General features: G+C 44.0%; 1 protein-coding gene across 5 annotated transcripts in view; it reads left to right on the top strand.

Annotated features, from left to right (window-relative positions):
* NGFR (nerve growth factor receptor) overlaps positions 1-20,568 on the top strand; it is a 92,704-nt gene that overhangs the window by 15,594 nt on the left and 56,542 nt on the right. For 4 of the 5 annotated variants that reach the window (XM_061588785.1, XM_061588786.1, XM_061588784.1 and 1 more), the window contains one exon: positions 19,716-19,854. In XM_061588785.1, coding sequence (XP_061444769.1) covers positions 19,716-19,854 — 139 coding nt within the window. Of the gene's footprint in view, positions 1-19,715; positions 19,855-20,568 lie in introns of those variants that run through there. The other variant, XM_061588788.1, reaches the window with a different exon arrangement.

Genomic DNA, 20,568 nt, shown 5'->3' with positions numbered 1-20,568 from the left:
AGGATTCAGAGACCTCACACCATAAAAAATGAGAAAAAATGTATTACATTATAATAGACAGGGTAATGAAAACATAAATGGTAAACCATTATATTTTGCATATATACATAGGCAAAGATGCAATGAAAAACAACTAAATAATACATACTTCTTGCAAAAAGCTGCAGTTGCATTATCAAATACCTTATAATTTCTTAATTAGCGTCAGGGATGTAGTCATCTGGGGACTCGGGGGGGGGTCTTAGAACCTTTACTTTTTTCAGAGCAGGGTCCCAGCAGGCTCCCTCTGACTCCAGCATCATAAGAGCTAATTAGCATGAAAGGGGAGCATATTAGCCACAGAGAAGAGTCTTCTAACATGCTTCCTTGTCCTGTACTGCTGCTTGGAGCTACTCACAGTGAAAGGAGGTGAGTCAGCCACTAAGACTCTTCTCAGTAGCTAACACTCTTCCCTTTCATGCAGATTGGCTCCTAGGGATGTCTGTTGTGCGGGAGAAGGCATTAACAAGGATCTCATTCAGAACCCAGCAGGAGAAAAAAAGGATGGGAGGGAGCGTGGCTGTGGCTATCATGAAGCGACCCTGCATTTCTGAATTTGCCGCTACACTACTGATTAACGTATAAGAAACTGAAGACTTTTATAGAAACACGAGAAGAGTTACAGAGATTAGAACTTAGTTAATGGAAGTACAACGTAGCTTGTAATGAAAAATTAATACTGGTATTCTAAACGAAACGTAATCCTACATGCATTATTGTATTGTATACCTTTAAATGAAAACACCTTATGATTTCTTACTTAGCATATATGAAATTGAAGGCTTCTAATGTAAAGGAACACAAGAACATGACACAAAATAGCACTTAGTAAATGGAAGCAGCAAAGTAACCTTGAATACGGCGTCCCTTCTCTACAGCTGTAATGAAGTAACTGCCAAGTTTCGATAATTTTTTTAACTGCCCTTCACACTGCTGCTGCTTTTTTATCTTCTGACATCCACTTTCAAAAATTATCTTCATTGTTGAAGTTACTTTTTTTTTTGCTTGGCCAATAATACTAAAAAAGTAGTTGTTAAAATGGTCTTCAGATTAGATGGATAGGCCATTGCCCCCCCCTCCCCCATGTGTTGTAATTCGGGTTGCCAGGTCCATGGCCTGAGACTGATCCTGTATCTTTAGGAGAAGAGAAAGTCAGCCAAGTGCAGGTGTTCTTGCAATGTTGTAATGGGAAAAACCACAAGGTGGAATTCTCCCTCCCCCCTCCACAATTTTTAAAGATACAGAAGACCTTTCGGAGGCCGGGCCTGGCAACCAAGAGGTCTTCTGTATCTTTAAAAGTTGTGGAGGGGGGAGGGAGAATTCCACCTTGTGGTTTTTCCCATTACAGAGTTGCAAGAACACCTGCACTTGGCTGACTTTCTCTTCTCCTAAAGATACAGGAATCAGTCTCAGGCCCTGAACCTGGCAACCCTACTCTGTGGCGATATATGGAGTGGTGGGAAAGTAGTGAGGAGGGGATTAGCGGAGATTATTCCTGGTGTTTGAGTGGGTGGGTTTTGTATTAAAGGGTTTTTTTGAAGCCAAAGCGATTTCAATTAAAATAAAACATCTTAGTTATCTCCAATATATTTAGAGACCCCCCTCTTAATGTTAGGCCCTAAGCCATGGCTTACTTGGCTTGTTCCTAAAACCAGCACTGCTCACAGGGTTGTTGTGAGGATAAAATGGAGAGGGGGGAGAGCCATGTACATTACACCACTTGGAGTTCCTTGGAGGGAAGGTGGTATATAAATGTGATTAATAAAATAGGTAGGAACTGTTGGGGTTGTACTCAGTGCTCGTCCTACTCAGAGTAAACCCACTGAACTTAATAAAAAATGGGTTTTATTCAGTTCAGTCCTGTTCATGTCTATTAACTTCTCTGAATCTACTCTGAGTAGGGCTGGCATTGAACTTAGGGTCATTCATTTCAGTGGGTCTCCTCTGAGTCGGTTAGCTGACTACAGCCTTTGATGGGCAACTTCAAGGCTCCTGCTTGCTCCCCTTTCTTAATGGTTTTCATCTTGGCTTCTACTGGGAGGAAGGGTGGGATATAAATAAATAAATAAATCTTTAAGCTGGACTCCTTCAAACAGAAGTCTGTCCTCTGTCAGCCCTGACTGCCCTCTGTAAAGCAGGACATACGGCCACAACACAAATTTGCCATGGGAGCGCAAATGGGAGAAACCTCCTAAATCCTTATCCTCAGCATGAGAAATACAATCAAGTTGGGGAATGTATCCCAGCTCTGCAGGCGTTCGTTCCAACTGTCCTTGTGAATTTTTGTTGTTCAAGTAGAACGACCCTAAGGTCGGAAATCGCACGTCTACGGGAAAAAAACAATAAGTTATGAATACTTCCCTCCCTGTGTTTAAGAGATCTTGAAAGGGAAGGGAAATCACAGTAGGCTCTCATCTAGAATAGCAGTTCAACTCTTCACATGGTAGACTGAAGGGGGAAGGGAAAGAAAATAAATAAATGAATCAATCTACAGGGAGTTAGTTATGGCCCTATGAACACCTTCTGCTTTACATATGGGGGGCAAAAATTAAAGCTCCCCAAACCATCCCAAATTGCAGCTGTTATTGGTACTTATTGTTTAGAGAGTCCATGTAATAATTTGCTATTTGTTGTATAATCTGTATTCACTGTCACCACAACCCAGTGAGGCTGGCTACTGTTTATGCCCACTTTACAGATGGGAGAAGTGAGGCTGAGAGGAGGTTGCTTATCCAAGGCTTCACAGTGAATCAGTGGCAGCGGTAGGACTTAGCTGCCTTTTTAAGTAGACCAACAGAGAAAGGGAAAGGGGGGAGGTGTTTATTGTGCTAAAGATTATTCCACTATATTTGTGGCTTATGATCAGGTAACTTCCTAGGGCTTGTCTGCTTGGTGGCTCTTGAAAAAATGCAACTATGACCATGAAAATTGCAGCGGATACATATTATTCAGGGAGGGAGATACAGAGCGGGGAGACAGTTATGTCATCAGAGGAGATGGGTGTGCAACAGGGTGCTGGTTGCCCCCAAGCTGTCTCCCCACCCAAGTAGTCTGGATAGCCGGGGTGATAACCCCCCTGGGTTGAAAATGCTGCTTATGAGTGCCAGGTCGGTGAATGGTAAAACAACAGCCATTCAGGATCTGATACTGGATGAGCACACCGACCTGGCTTGTATTACAGAGACCTGGTTGGATGAAGATGGGGGGGTTAATCTCTCTCAGCTTTGTCCACCAGGATTCTCTGTACAGCAGCAGGCAAGACCTGGGGGGGCGGGGAGGTGGAGTTGCAGTGGTCTATCATAATACCATTCCCCTGACCAGGTGCCCTATCCCACAGTCTTCAGGGTTCGAGTGTGTGTATCTGAAGTTGGGCGGCCGGGACAGAATAGGGATTCTGTTGGTGTACCGCCCACCCCGCTGCTCAACAGTGTCCCTTCCTGAGCTAGCCGGGGTGGTCTCGGGGTTGGTGTTGGAATCACCTAGGTTCGTTGTACTGGGGGACTTCAACATCCATGCCGAGACCGCTCTGGCGGGAGTGGCTCAGGATTTCATGGCCTCCATGACAACCATGGGTCTGTCCCAAGTAATATCTGGTTCCACTCGTGCTGCTGGCCACACTCTGGACCTTTTGTTCTGTGCTGGATGGGATGATGGTGATCTTGGTGTGGAGGAACTCTCTGTAGTTCTGTTGTCATGGACAGATCACTACCTGGTTGGGTTTAGACTCACTGGGACTCAAAACCTCTGCAGGGGTGGGGGACCAATTAGGATGGTCCGCCCCAGGAGGCTGATGGATCCAGATGGTTTCCTGAGAGCTCTTGGGGTTTTTCCTGTCACCTCGGCAGGCGATTCTGTTGAAGCTCTGGCTGACCTCTGAAATGGGGAAATGGCCAGGGCGGTGGACATGATCGCTCCTGAGCGTCCCCTCTCACGGAATGGAGCCAAACCAGCTCCTTGGTTTACCAGGGAGCTGATGATGATGAAACAAATGAGACGGAGACTAGAGCGACATTGGCGGAAGACTCAGAGCGAGTCTGACCGAACACGGGCTAGAGCCTATCTGAAGGCCTACTCCATGGCAGTGCGGGCAGCAAAGAAATTATTCTTTTCAGCCACCATTGTGTCTGCGGGGAGCCGACCAGCAGAGCTGTTTCAAGTGGTCAGGGGTCTCCTACATTCTGGCCCCCGAGAGGATAATATAGACCACTCATCAGCCCGCTGTCAAGAATTTGCACGGCACTTCGCAGACAAAATCGTTCAGATTCATTCCGACTTGGATGCTATAGTTGATACTGGCTCAGTGGATGTAACTTTGGCTCCTGCTTGTCCAATAATAATGGATTCTTTTCAGCTTGTACAACCCGAGGATGTGGACAGGATCCTTGGAGAGGTGAGGCCCACCACATGTCTGTTAGACCCTTGCCCTTCCTGGCTTATTAAAAGTGCCAGAGGTGGCCTAGCCAAGTGGGTGAAGGAAGTGGCCAATGCCCCCCTACAACAAGGCAGAGTTCCAATGTGCCTAAAGGAGGCAGTTGTAAGGCCTTTGTTGAAAAAGCCCTCCCTGGACCCCTCTATTCTGGATAATTATCGACCAGTGTCTAATATCCCATTCCTGGGCAAGGTAATAGAGCTTGTGGTGGCCTCCCAACTACAGGGATTCCTGGATGAAATGGATTATCTAGATCCATTTCAGTCTGGTTTCAGACCTGGTTATGGGACGGAGACGGCTTTGGTCTCCTTGGTAGATGACCTATGCAGAGAACTGGACAGGGGGAGTGTGTCCCTGTTGGTTCTGTTGGACCTCTCAGCGGCTTTCAATACCATCGACCATGGTAACCTTCTGGGTCGCCTTACCGGGATGGGACTTGGGGGCACCGTTTTACGATGGCTCCGTTCCTTCCTGGAGGGTCGAACCCAGAAGGTGGTGCTGGGGGATTCCTGTTCGACTCCTTGGCCGTTGGCCTGTGGGGTCCCTCAGGGTTCAGTTCTGTCCCCATGCTATTTAATATCTACACGAAACCGCTGGGAGAGGTTGTCCGGAGATTTGGGGTTCGGTGCCACCAGTATGCAGATGACACCCAACTCTACTTCTCCTTTCCACCTAATTCCAAGGAAACTGTCTCAGTTCTAAACCAGTGTCTGACAGCAGTGGTGGACTGGATGAGGGTGAACAAGCTGAAGCTTAATCCAGACAAGACAGAGGTGCTCCTAGTCAGTCGAAAGGTGGATCAGGGAATAGGGGTTCAGCCTGTGCTGGATGGGGTTACACTCCCCCTGAAGACGCAGGTTTGCAGTTTGGGTGTGCTCCTGGACTCAGCCTTAAACCTGGAGGCCCAGGTTTCTGCGGTGGCCAGGAATGCTTTTGCACAGTTAAGATTAGTGCGCCAACTGTGCCCATTCCTGGAGTCGTCTGATCTGGCTATGGTGACGCATGCCTTAGTTACATCCTGCTTAGACTACTGTAACGCGCTCTACATGTGGCTGCCTTTGAAGACTGTTCGGAAACTTCAGCTGGTGCAACCAGCTGCAGCCAGAATGTTAACTGGGGTTGGTTACAGGGACCATACAACTCCCCTGCTGCAACAGCTCCACTGGCTGCCAGTCTGTTTCCGGACACAATTCAAAGTGCTGGTTTAGACCTATAAAGCCCTATATGGCTTAGGTCCAGGCTATCTGTCAGACCGCATCTCCCTATATGAACCTGCCCGGGCCCTGAGATCTTCAGGAGAGACCCTTCTCACGATCCCAACACCTTCACAAGTGCGACTGGTGGGGACATGAGATAGGGCCTTTTCGGTGGCTGCCCCTAGGCTCTGGAACTCCCTCCCTAGGGAGGCAAGAATGGCCTCCTCTGTGCAGTCTTTCCACCGACAGCTAAAGACTTTTTTCTTCTGGCAGGCCTTTGGAACTGAAGGTTTTAAGGGTAGTGACTGAAGAGGATGCTGTATGTTATTGTTTTGCCTGTATGCTCCTAAACTGGGTTGCAGTATTTTAAGAGTAATTGGTTTTAACATCTTAATAGTTTAATCCTGTTTTAATGCTGATTTTATATGTTTATATGTTTTATATTTTTATAGGTTCTTAATGATGTGTACTTGTTTTTATCTGGAAGCCGCCTTGAGTTCCAGTTTGGAAAAAGGGCGGGGAATAAATAAAGATAATAATAATAATAATAATTCAGCCCCCACACATAGATGCTGGTTCACACAAGTGGCACCTCCCTGTGTGAGCATGGTTTAGCTGTGGCCTGCTAGCTGCCCTGTGTGGTCCTCCCAACAAGTATGAATCGGCCATCCGTGTTCTCTGATCCTTTCTTATTTGCTTTTTGCAATCCACATGACTTCCCTCAAGGTTGCAGTTATGTGCACCTGCAAGGATAGTTTTCTTCCCTCAAGTTGCACTTTCATTGATATTACATTTGCTTTATGGACTGAATATAATAAGATCCTATGGAATGATTTATTACAGTATGATTAGCCATCATGAGACACAACTCTTCCTTCCCGTCTGCTGTTCTGTGCCTAAATTGATTTGTGATGTGCCTTACATTTTATTTTTTTTTAATTATTTGGAAGCAATGAGAGCTGGTGTACAGTGGAGCATGGAGAAGTAAGACCCCATCTGCACTATGCTTTTAAAGTAGCATCATACTATTTCAAACAGTCGTGGCTTCCCTCTAAGCATCCTGGGAACTGTAGTTTGTTAAAGGTGCTGAGAGTTGTTAGGAGACCCCTATTCCTCACACAAAGGTACAAATTTCAGAGGTCCCTGAGAAGAGAGATTGAGTGTTATACCATGCTGGAAATGGTTGCTGTGTGAGGAGGGGTCTCCTAGCAACTCTCAGCACCACAAACTACAGTTCCCAGGATGCTTTGGGGGAAGCCATGACTACGCTTAAAGTGGTGTAATACTGTTTTAAATGCAGAGCTTGGAAAAGTAACTTTTCCAAGCTCTGTTTAAATGTACAGTGCAGACATGGCCTATACCTTGCCTTCAAGGTGGGAAGGGGGCATCATCTGCTGTTCTGTCTCAGGCAGCCAAATGTCTTGGGCCAGTCCTCTTGAGACAATGACCAAAAAAGCCTCCATAAAATTAAAGGTTCTTTTCCCAGTTCATTGTATTTCTTTGAAGAGAGAGAGAGATCAGTCAAAACATGAGTCCAAGTTAAAAAACAATTAAAGGCTCAGCAAAGGTGTCTCTCTCTTTCTCTCTCTTGCCTTGTTTTGTTCCACCTGTCAGAATGCTTTATGGGGTTAATACCTATGGCTTTGTCAACAGGAGTAGTGTTAATAGCAAGCACATTTGGACGAGGCCTAATGCCTAACATGTGCGCTCCCCCAAGAGTGATAATCTGTGGGGAGGGGAGGTACTGGGCTCTTAGGAAAACCCAAAGCTGGAGCACAGGCAGGATGCAGTCTTGTTTTTAAAAACCTGGTTGTGAAGTGGAAGTTACATTTGACACAAGAGGCCATGCTAGTTTCTTCCTTACATTTCCTGCTTGAGATAACCTTCCTGTTTACAAAGTCTGTTGGACTTTCAGGACTTAATTTCAGCCAGTGCAGAGCACTGGAACCTATTTTCAACACTAGAGCTCAGCCCTGGAAAACACGAAGCAGCCTTTCTATCTATCTATCTATCTATCTATCTATCTATCTATCTATCTATCTATCTATCTATCTATCTATCTATCTATCTATCTATCTATCTATCTATCTATCTATCTATCTATCTATCTATCTATCTATCTATCTATCTATAAGAGATCTGTTTTAGGAATGAGGAATCTGGTGCTCTCCAGGTGTTGTTGGACTCCACCTCCCATCAACCCTAACCACCACAACCAACGGTCAGGGATGATGGGAGTTGTAGTTAGGGATGGGCAAATCTGTCAGCTTTGGTTTCTCATTCTTCAGGTCTTAAATTCAGTTCTCCACATTTCCACATCAATGTGAGATTTTTAATTTTTTTTAAGAAGTCCTCATGAAAATTCATTAACATTTTTGTGCAAATTTCTTCTAATATACACGTTTGTACAGCAATTTCCCCTATTATAATGCTTTTTGGTATGTTATTTTCACTAATATATGCATTTTTATGCACAGCTTACTTCAGTATATGCATTTTTGTACATATTATTTGACTGGAAAACTGTGCTGCAAAATTCAGAGAAGTGCATATTTCTAAGGATGGCTATGTTTCAGTTCGCCTATTGTTTTGGAAAGTGTGACTTTGGTAGGTTCATCTTTAAATGTAAACTGAATTTAATATTTCTCCCATCCCTAGTTGTTGTCCAACAATATTTGGTGGGCACCAGGCTCCCTACCATTGATCTTGTTGGCCTATTGAGATCCAAGATGGGTAACAGAATCACTTTTTAAAAAAATCAAGGCAAAATTAACAAAAAAAGTAACAAATGCATAACAAGGAGAGTAGCTTCTGAGCATATGCTGTGTGTCTCTTCCCTCATCACTAAGTAACAACAACTTGTCTCCCCATATGCACACACACCTTGGTGAAGATGTGCAAACTGAGACTGCCTGACACCACCCTGTACTCAATATGACCTTTTATGTCATCAGTCCTCAGTTGATTGAGCAAGGTTAGGCTGGCCATCCGTCTGTGTGCTACAGGCGGGCTGTGGCTTAGTTGTAGAACACATGTTTTGCATGCAGAAGGCCCCAGGCTCAATCCTCAGTACTTCCAGTTTAAAAAGTCTTTCTTAAATAGCACTGTTGGAAGAGACCTCTGTCTGAAACACAGGAAAGCTGGTGACAAAGTAGAACAGCCTTCCCCAACATGTTACCCTCCTGATGTTTGCTGGACTACAACTCCTAGCATCCCCAGCCATTGGCCATGCTGCCTGAGACTGATGGGTGTTGTAGTCCAAACATCTGGAGGGCAACAAGTTGGGGAAGGCTGGAGTGGCTTAGATGGAGCATCAGCCTAACTCAAGATAAGACACCTTTATATATTGACACACCTGGGATTAGGAGCAGGACTTCAAGGGCAGAGGATATGACATCCAGACAGGCACAAACGACATTTTAGAAAGTAAGCATTGTAAAGCTCCGATAGAGGACTGGGGGAGAGGTGACTGCAGCCTGATGATTATGTTTTTATTGGCTGAAGAGGGAATGTGTTTGCTATTACTGATACTCCATGTTTATCTTCCTTTAGCAGCATGGTGGGTACTTAGCACAATGTGTATAATGGGGCACACAGCTAGCAAGGTCTATAGCAATATTCGTCTTAGTGCCCCTCTACCATTCTGGTGGTGTTGTTGTTTTGCAAGTGTAGCATGCCATTGATGCAACAATCAGAGAAGAATAGGCAGTTATTCTGCTTTGGGATCCCACCCCCTTGATTAGCACCCTCTCATTAGCTTGCTGCAGGAGCACACAAAATAAAACATTTTATTTTCATTAATGGAGACTTGACAGAATGTCACAGGCATTGGGTGTGATGTCACAGATACTGTCCAGTAGGTGCCTGTGATACGTGACCATCCATATTCCAGATACCAGCCACAAGAGCAATGATGGTTTATTTCGTTTCACCAATAAAAGTTTCACTTTACTAGTATAAAATACTGCAGCCTCTGACATGGTAGTGCTTATAGTAATGAAATCCATAAGCCCCAGCCCCTGATTGCCCCAGAGTTTTAGTTGAATCTTGCCCACCTGTATCCTTCTAAAACCAATAGCTGGGGGGAGGGGCTTCCTGCTTCCTCCAAACTCAAGCCCTGGGGATAAGCACTGCTTGAGGAAAGACTTCCAGGTTTTGCTCAACAAATGAGTAATGACGACAGAGATTTCAGGAAAAGAACTTTCACTGCAGTTTGAGAAATCAATTAACTGTCAGTTTTAACACATGGCGAATAACTAGCCAATTCCATACCATCTGAAAGTCATGCCTGATTCATGTGTTCCAGCTGTGGCTGGATGCAGGAATCATCATAGTCATTCCCCAAACTGTGAGCATGTAAAGAGGCACTTTGGTGTGCTGTGAGATGCCTGTTAGCAAGCTGTGGGGGGGGCACTACTTAAATAACTGAAGGCCCCCATGAGCCCAGATCACTGTTTTCACTGATGATGAGGTTGCCCATTGCATCTCTAGCATGATTCTCTGTTCTGACCTTGCCAGCTTACCATCACTCTCCACTGTGGGTAGGTCTTAAATCTCTGCTCTGGGTGTGATTGAATCATTCAAGCACTCTTGATGCAGAATCAGCAGGATAATCTGTCTTCAGAGGGGCCTGCCCATTGTGGCTCTGTATGAGCCACTGATTGGGTTTGCCTTTTTCCAGTCAAGAGGTATGTCTGGATCATTGGCATCAATCTGACAAGGCCCTCTGGTTCCTCCTCCTCATATCCAAGCAGCTGATAAATCCAGTTGCTTCTCCCTCCTGTTTGCTTTTGCTAAATGCCTGTGCGGTTTGGTCATCTTTTATAGACTTCCCTTTCATGCCCTGCTGCTATTTCTTCTGCCTTCAGATGGTTCAGGAAGTCTTAGCTAGCTAACATGCATCTTGGTTTCCTATTATGTTATGTTTAGGACAGGCCTTAAATGGGCCCCGTTATGTTCTTCATCAGTTTCAAGAAAGGTTGTTCTTCACATTTTGGAGTTTTAGCCTCCTCCTCAGAATCCTTCTGGAGGACAAAAAAAGTGGAAGGGCTGTTGCCTCCATCCATGCCCTGCTTTGGGGCTTCTCAGAAGCATCTGGCAGCCATTGTTAAAAACAGGAGTGGACTAGATATAGACCCTTGGCTTGATCCAACAGAATTCTCATCATTGTTGCCAAGAACCTCTGGGTTTTCTGATGAGTTTTTTTCTAGTTTTCTTTCTGTTATTATTAAACTGCCTGGTTAAAGTTTCAATGCATTATTTTCTGAAGCATTCATGCAGCCTTGTAAACTAGACCACAAAAATTTCTGGCCTGCCCATTTTTTTTTTTACTCGGCCTGTTGCCTGTGTCTTCATGTTCACCTCAGAGGAGGAAAGAATTCTTCCTCCATGGCCAGAATGGAAACAAATGGGGCAGTGCATGGCCCCCCAATCCAGTTTGGTGCTCAATCCAGCACAGAATGATCCAGAGCTGATCTGACTCAGATCCAGGCCCTGAACCCTAATTAAACGGCGGTCGGGGAAAGGGGGGGGGAGAAGGAGAACACGTGATCTGGGGTTGCCTCAACCCACTCCGGCCAAATCCTGGATCGACCTGAATCGGCCCAATCAGTTCAGGGTTTGGCTGCAGTTGTTGCACAGCCTTAGAAACTAGGGCTATTTTGTCTTCTCAGGCTAGAAAAAAAAATCCTGATGCAGAATCCTGATGCTGATTGTGGAGGAATGGGCTTTCCTTCCTCCACAGCAAGTATGGAAATGGAGCAGGGCAGTGATGGAGGAGGAATGGAGTGATCTGTCCTTCTTCTGGCAGCCTGTTCACTCGCCTACAGGGAATTCCCGGCTGTGCTGATGTACCACTGCCACCTGTGTCTTCTAAGTTAGTCAACGTTTGTTGCTATATAATGGGTGCGAAAACTTTTTCAGCCCAAGGGCTGCATTCCCTTGTGGACAGCCTTCCAAGGACCACATGCCAGTGGGGGGTGGGGGGTCAGAGGCAAATGTGGGTGGAATAACTATAGGGTAATTTCTACACACACCCCTCTTTATCCTCCATCCAGAGAAGCAAGAAGCATTAGAGTTCAAAGCTACCTTCTGGCCAGGCAGAAATGCTTCAGGTGCAATGCCTGGGGACAGTTCCAATGGCCAGAAAAAGGGGCTTGGAGGGCCGCATTCAGCCCTCAGGCCTGAGACGTTCCCCGTCCATGCTATATAGGAAGGCAAGCGGCTGTAGAAAAAAAAAAAGGCAACAAGCCAATGCGTACTAAACTGAAAAGCACCTACTCTCCTCCCAGAAGAATTTACTTCACTCTGTTGCTGATTTTACCTCTGCAACACCCTAGAGGCTGCAGCCTAACCACACAACCCCTTGGATATATTGCTGTCTTGCTAAGAAAGAGTAATAATTATTTGTAAACTAACTGCTATTCCCAAGAGGCAGAAGATGCATCTGAATCCTCCTGGCACCAGATTATAAAGCACTTTGAAGTATATATTTTCAATTATTGGGCTTCTGGATACCTAGGAAGATAATGTCCCTTCTCATGTTATGCACTGCTCCGGAAGAACTGTGGGAAGACAGGTCTTATATATTCAGTAAATATATTAATAGCATCATCTAGCTTTATAACTAGACAATTTGCTTTGGAGATGGTTCATAAATCCTTATCTTAGGCTGCTATCCAAACTCCATGTATCTGGGTGCAAGCCTCATTGAATTCAATAGCATTTACTTCTGAGTAGTCAGGACTGTGCTATTAGTAGAACTGTTAGTATCCTTTTTCAAAGCTTATCTTGGCCTATTCAGTATTAAACTTTTCGACCTAGTGGATCAGCCCTGCCCCTTGCAATTTGCAAGTAAAGCTAAACTAATTTTTGTGTTATTATTACTATACATCAAGTTTTAAATATCCAAATGTCTAATTAAAATTATTTAGATACTTTAAAAAATTAAACGTCTCACTGATAAATCTGAAGGCTGTAAAACAGCTGCAGGGAACCTTTGGCCCTCCTGATGTTGCTGACTTGCAGCTCCCATTATTCCTGGCCATTAGCCATGCTTGCTGGGGTTTCTGAGATTGGTAGTTCAGCAACATCTGCGGGCCAAAAGTTCTCTACATCTGCTGTGAAAGCTTGCTGGATTCAATACGCATTGGGAGGGATGTGGACAAATGTGTCCATTTCAGTTTCTCATTTTTCCAGTCTTAAGTTCAGTTTGCCACACGTCTGCAGTTTGTTTGGGTTAAAAAAAATCCTCATGGAAATTCATCAGCATTTTAATATGCATTTCTCCTATAGACATTTTTGTATGCAGTTTTGGCTGATCTACACATTTTTGCAAGCACTTTTCTTTAACGTAACTTATTTTTATATTGTTTTCAAAAATATATGCATGTTCGTGCATATTTTCTCCCAATATACACATTTTTGTACACATTTTTTTGGTTGGAGAACAGCACCACAAAGTTTGACGAAGTGTGGATTTCGATGGATAACTGTGTTTCAGTTCCCTACTGTTTCAGGAAGTGTGAATTAACTAGGTTCACATTAAAATGTGGTAGTCGAAACAAAAGGAGACAAGCTCTGGTGCTGTGTAGATGATTTATTACGTGCTCTACACATTTTGGAGAATATATCTCTTTCCTCAGGAGCCTTGTGTTTCCTTCACTCTGCCAAAATATCAGTCAGAACCATGACACGTGTAACAATCCTTTACCAAAGCCCCCCACAAAACATAGTTATCAGGGTGTCAGACTCTCATACCATTAAAATGTGAACAGAATCAAATGTCTCTCCCACCTCTACTTGTTGGATAAAGTGCCTTCATCCTCCGGATAAAGTGCCTCTGGATGCAACATGAAAAGCCTATTGAAATAAAATGTCCAACATCTATAACGGGTAAAACTGGGGGGGGGGGGGAGATCATATAAGAATATATAATAAGTTCAAATTCAAGATTTTTTTAAAAAAAACCTTGCATTTTCACTAGATTTGTTTCATCAGTACTCAAAATTTCGTCTTAAGATATAAGATTACAAGTGTGAATGTATTGCAGTTTGAGAAGTTTTAACTCACGGTTGCTTGTTTCAACACATGGCATGCCTGACAGATTCATGTGTTCAAGCTGTGGCTGGATCCAGGATTTATTACAGTAATTTCCCACACTGGATGTAGTGACATGCTGATGTGTCACAAGATAACTTTTAGTGTGCTGCCAGAAATAAACTGCTTAAGGCTCCCATCATCCTAAAGCATCCAAGACGAGTTTGCTCATTATATCTCTGGAATGATTCCTTGCTCTGACCTTGCTAGTTTCCCATCAGCCTCTGTTGTGGGTAGGTCCGTGCATTGGGTGTAGTCATTACTCCTGATGTAGATGCCGCAGAATGAGCTGTCTGTTGTATCTCTGTATGAGTTATTGCCTTGAGTTTGCTGCTTTCCATTCAGGAGATCAGTGCCCAGATCAGTGACATGCAGAAATGCTGGGGATAGGTAGGTAATTCTTAAACTGCATAATTGCAATGAAAGCCAGAGCAAGCACCAGTTTTTCTGCTGCAGAGTGGGTTCAACTTTCCCCTACCTTCACTCTTCCTCAAATGACAGGTGCAAAGCCTCTGCTATGATGCAGGTTGCCCCTGTTTGTCAAAGAGGCATAGGGCTGTCCATTTTCTGCATGTTTATCTGATCAAATGTGTGTTTAGCACTGTATTGCTGTTTTGTAATAAATATCTAAAAGAGCCACTCAAAATTGGTGCAAGAAGAGGGGAGGGAGTTGTCTTTGTGACTGATATAAGAGCCAGCTAATTAGGACTGCGCACAGCCTCTTTGGCTGTGTAAAACAGAAGAGCAGGTTTCCACCAAATTCAATCTAGATAAGGGGAGAGAAGATTGTACATCTGCCCCACCTGCAGTGAGTGCTATGTCATAGTGAGAGCTCACTGCTACCGATAGGTAGATGTGGATCAATCTTACCTCTTGAACACTCTTTTGGGGAGTAAGCACGATGTGTCTCCCCAGTTTTAATTTAGGAAAAAAGTGTACTGCTGCAATCAGTAATCTGGAAAAAAACTGAATTGAGTGTAATTTGCCAGTGCACCTTGCAAATTATGCCAAGTCCATGGTGGGCCACTGACAGACCTCACAGTCCATGTGCAGATGCTTCTGACGCTGGGTCACTAGTGTAGAACCTGGTTGGTGTCTTGTTTAGAAAGAAAGAAAGAAAGAAAGAAAGAAAGAAAGAAAGAAAGAAAGAAAGAAAGAAAGAAAGAAAGAAAGAAAGAAAAGCAGCTGGTGGAGTGATGATTTGAATGGCAAAGTGGTGGGATGGGAGGGATTCCCCTACTGCAGCTCCTTCATTCTAAGCTGCTCTTTCCTTGAGCTGCTTCTCCGTCCTCCACCTTGGATGGGATTCCAAATGCAGGCAAACATGCATTTTGAACCCAATTGGGGAGAAAGCAGCTAGGGGGAGTGGAGAAGCTGAGGGTGGGAAAAGGTTAAGCACAAACTGTTGTGGTGCTAAATTAGTTAAGCAGAGAATAACAGCGATCTGAAATGCGAGTGTGCCAGCGTGTCTGCGCTTTTACCTAAGAAAGCAGGCTTTTACCCTGCATTAGGATCACTGAGACTTAAGACTTAGTAAAATAAGAAAAGCTACTTCATTTATAGAAATACATAGTAGATAGAAAGGCATTCCTAGCTCTAATTAACTAAGTTGGAGGTGCAATGCCCAGGCGTGGGAGTTGGCTAGGAGAGAGAGAGCAGAGACAAAGGTGTCTCCTCTCTCCCGGACAGTTGGAGAAGAAAAGAGAGGGCGGAAGGAGGAGGGGCAGATAAGCTTCCTTAAGACGTATCAGAGGAGGGGCAGATAAGCTTCCTTAAGACTATCAGTCTAGCAACGGAAGTAAGTAAGCCAGAGCATCACAGGTAAAGGTAATCAAGCCTATCCATCTGGAGGACCCTAACTCTATCTCCCGTCTGGAACATAAACAAAAGAACAAAACAGAAGTTGCTCTTGCCCCACTTCCAACACAAACAACACATATGCTGCTTTTATTTCTTCAATCTCCTCTCTTGAAGAGGATTTAAAAAAAAACACAACCATCCCAGAGCTAGAGTGCTTCTGGACTGTTGCTATTTTTGGGTAGGATTCAATTTCACATCAGAAAATCTGGGTTACATTATTTATTTATTTATTTATTTATTTATTATTAACATTGATTTGGGGCCCATCCGTACCTAACTGCAAAACCTGCGTTTTCCATATTCGATTGGTGGCCTCGAGATCCATGCATATCCTGTTTGTCGACGGATTATTGTGAAAACCCGATTATCAAGCATCCATACACGTGGGTTTTGGTTTTTTTTGCTTTAGCATTGGCCGCTCCCCTAAGTCCACCCCTTTTCAGTGATTGGTCCATAACGGTTGTTTGCTTTTTGCACGTTTTTTTGGAAGAGCGCAGAAACGTATATCTTTTTTTTATTTGCCGCACATGCTCAGGTTTGTGGATGTGCTATAGGGTGGGAAGTTGACAAGGGGCTTGGCATTTGATGGAGGAACACCCATGGACCAGCTATTGCAGGAAAGTCTGCGGCATTGCATCCTAGCCCATAGACGTTAGTGCGATTGATTATCAGTTTAAGAAAGTTTATCGGTTTTCTGGGGGTATTTCTAATGCAGATGCAATGCGCATATGGACAACAGTGAATTAATGAGGACACAAAGCTGTAACACTGCAGATTATACAGTCTTATGGACGGGTCCTTCATGCTCTTGCACAACAAACCCGCTTCCTGCTGGAAAGTGATGGGACAATGCACCAGAAAGAATGGGATCACAATTGCTTGATGATGCGACGTCATGTAGCCTCCCCACAAACAAATCACAGTGAATGGTCAGATCACAATGAATGCTCAACAGAGTGTCTGGAAGTGACTTTGGTGTTCTCATAAGCCTATTTGTGCATGAAGTCTGGTTAGCTCTGTAAGATCCCCCAATTAGAATGCCTTTTCACTCTAAATGGAAATATCCTCAAAGCAGGAGTGGCTGGTGTGCTGTGGTGTGGGACAGAGTGGTCCTCCTGACACTGGCGCTGCTGTCACCCTGCCTCACCCCCAAACTGTCCAGGTAAGTGGCATCGAAGCCGGTGTGAGGAAGACAGCTTCATGGTACTGCCTACCACACCGGCTATTCCTGCCACAAAGGTATTCTGTATTGGTTGCCCACATCATCTAAGCAGCTGGTAGCTAGGCTGGCTGACCAGATTTTATGTGTGATGCTTTGGGAGAGCGTTATTAAGAAGAACCGTTTCTTTGCTTCCCCAAAAGTTTTATGCCAGTAATATTTAGTAGGCAAGTGCATCTTCGCTCCAGGCAGTTACAATGGATTGTGTTTTTGAACTCAGTTGTCTTCTAAAGCTTAATTTCTTGTCAAGGCTGTAGCTATATTATCATCTTTTTTTTTAATGCTTTGTTTGCCGCCCTGGGCTCCTACTGGGAGGAAGGGCAGGATACAAATTAAATAATAATAATAATAAAATCTTCCCAGTCGTATCCTTTAGACTGTAAGCCTGTGTGCAGGGAGTCTCTTGTTTGTCATTTTTATTAATATTTTGTAAGCCACTCTGGGAGCCTTTTTGGCTGAGTGGGGTAAAAATGGCTTTAAATAAATAAATAAATAAAAATCCTCTCAATGACGACTTGATATATTCCCTATGTGCCTTTTTGAGAGAAAAGAAACAGGGGGGCTGACCTGTTGTAGGAGATAAAAATGTTCTATTAGGCAGAGATGAGTTCAGATTGCTGCTCTGCCTTGTATTCTATGGTTAGATTTACAGCAAATGATTCTCTCCCACACTCAATTCTTCATCTGTAAAATGGGGATATTATATGAACTACATTGCAGGGCCATTGGGAGCATGAATGAAATCGCTGCACAGTATTTTACTTATTAATTTTAAAACTTTCTGTTAGATATACTCAAGGTGATGTACAGCCCATAAGGTTTTAAAATCACTGTGGGCGCTTCCAGACTGTCACTATTTATGGGTGGGATTCAACTGCATAACAGTAAATTCAGATTGTACAATTAAAGTTAATTTGGAGCTCATATAACAAACCCACTTCCTAAAAAATTGAACGTTTTGCAATAAGGAAAGTGGTGGGGAAATGGACTGGAAACTGTGTTAACATTTTCTTGATGCAACATCATCTAACCTCCCTGTAAACTAATAAGAATAAATGCTCAATTAATAGCCAACATCGTCTAACCTCCCTGCAAACAAATCAGGATGAATGCTTCATAAAACAGGTTGTCTGGGAGTGTCCCATTTCACCTGGTCTTGATTAAGTGCATCAGTGTTTGGGCTGCCTGATGTCTCCTAGTTCAGCAAGGAAACTATACCATAACGATCTTATTTGCCTTCCAATGGCAACAAGCATATATGTATATGGGCTGATCTACATGGGAACATTTCTTTGTAGGAAATACACTTCTTTTACCTTCGCTTTCATTTACATCAAACGTTAGCTGCTAATTGCTTTTTCCCATTCACACAAGTAGACATTCCTGTGGGGAGGATTAGTCTCACATTTTCTTGTGGCCCCTGTGATGTTCCTGTAAGTTAGCATCTGTAAATATGGTAAGTGCGGGTCTGTTAGGTGATGTATGGTAATTGACTGAGAGAGAAAGGGGGAGTACATGGGTGAGAAGCTGAAGTATGATGGATGATGATTGGCTGAGTGGCTGGCTGGCTGAAGGTATAAATGGAGGTTTGTGAGTGATGAGGGGGGAAGAAGTTGAGTTGGTTGGAGTGAGGTCGTTTGGTGAGGGTTGGTTGGCAGAGTTCTGAGGGAGGTTTGGATTATATCTGGCTGATATTTAGAAAGTATATAAATGAACAGAAACATAAAGAGTGACACTAAATGAAACCATACGCTTGTTAAACAATCCTAAGTAATCTTGTTATTTCCTGGTATTAGTAAATAAATACTTATTTGGTTTACCAAAGGCCTGATCCTTGGCTGGGGGAATATACAGACCAGAAGGGAGGGCAAGGTAATTACCAAGGCTGAACAGAAACTGTATCTAATGGTGGCAGCGGTGAAGGGAGATATTGTAATAAGTCAAGTATCCAGAGCAACCCAGAGTTGTATGCTTTATATATAAAGATACAAGGGGGTTGGGAACAGCATAGGCACACAGTCACAAAGTAACAAGCTATAGAGAGACTTAGGCAAAGTCTCTGGGAGTATTGGTTACAGGAAGTGACTGGTGGTGCTGCCTAGCAGTGGGATCTAGTGAGATCTGTGCTAGAGTGGAGTGAGAAACCATATAAAAGACGGTCCTGACTGGTGGTGTCCCTGGTGGTGCCTAGTGGGAACCTGACAGGGAGAACCAGGGAAGGACATCACAGCCCCACCCTCTAATTATACATTTCCACTCCCTCTAGTTGCTAGGTGACCAAGTATGCTCAGTCTATTCTATAGCTGCAGAATGTTCCTTTAAAAAAACCCAGAAGTGCAAATATCTGTGCTTTCCCTGTTAAGATACAGCTGAAATACAAATCTTTGTGTGAGCAGTTAAATGCTTTTGTACACAGGTTAGGGGGGAAAGAAAATAAAGGCACCATTTGCAGCAACATAAAAAAGGCCAGGAGAATGGAGGAGAGCAACCGGAAGTTGTTTGTCAGCCTACAGGAAATAAAATGAATAAAAGGAGGAGAAGGGAGTAGGCGTGGAGAGGGGAATGATTGACACACCCACCTAAAAGCATCAGAGCAAAGCATATGCAAGCAATAGAGAAAGGGGGTGAAGATGTTTTTTCCTCCCTTTTTGGATTATCAGTGGATTGGGTTAGTACGGATTTACAGGAGGGAAATTGTGTGATAGCTTCTGTTTGCCGATAACGTCATTTGAACCATGCAAATTTAAAGGAGATGTGAGTAGCAGCAAACACACAGTAAACCATCGTGTAGATGAGCCCTATTTGTGTTTATGTATCCAATCTCAGGAGGTGAGTAACCCCTACCCCCTTACATTCTGCTTCCATCTTTCCACAGGGTACAGCATGGGCCAAGGAAGCTTGCCCCTCCGAGAAGTTCACTGCCAGTGGAGAATGCTGCAAAGCCTGTAATATTGGAGAAGGGGTCGCCCAGCCCTGTGGGATAAACCAAACTGTCTGTGAACCATGCCTGGACAGTAAGTAATGCAAGAGCATCATTCCCCATCCCTGGAGAATGTGCAGAACATCATGCTTTAGAATCATAATACAAAAGGTGGACCAAGAGGCATTGCAGGTTCTGGATTAGGGTTCTGAGAAGAAAGCAGGAAGGTGCATTTTACCAAGTCAGACCAATGGTCTATCCAGCTCAGTATTGTTGACTGACACTGATTGGCAGTGACTCTCCAGGGTTTCAGACAGGAGGCTTTACCAGCCCTACCTGAAGGAGATGCTGGGGACTGAACCTGAGAACCTCTGCATGCAAAGCAGATGCTGTACCACTGAGCTATAGCTCTTCCCTACTCCTCTATCTGTCTTGAACCCTGAACTGCTGCATCACTTTTTCAGATTTTCTTTTTTAGGTAGAGAGTAAGGAGAGGGGATAGGGACAGCAAAAGGCAGCTTAAAATGTGAATACTTTTACCTTAATAGCTCACATGGCAATTCACAGAGTTAAAGATTTTAGACTTTGCAGTAGCTTCACTTTAAACACTGCATTGTTTTGGACTGATTTAACAATAGCGACATGAACCCTTTCCTCTAAACGAGGAGTAGCCAACATGGCACCCTCCAGATGTTGCTGGACTCCAACTCCCGTCAGCCCTAACAAGCATGGCCAGTGGCCATGGAAGATGGGAGTTGCAGTCCAACAACAACATCTGGACTCGGGAGACCACTTCTAATGGTCAAGC

This window comes from Rhineura floridana, chromosome 11 (genome assembly GCF_030035675.1).
Source record: "Rhineura floridana isolate rRhiFlo1 chromosome 11, rRhiFlo1.hap2, whole genome shotgun sequence".
Classification (NCBI taxonomy): Eukaryota; Metazoa; Chordata; class Lepidosauria; order Squamata; family Rhineuridae; genus Rhineura; species Rhineura floridana.
This window is presented reverse-complemented; position numbering and strand designations above follow the sequence as displayed.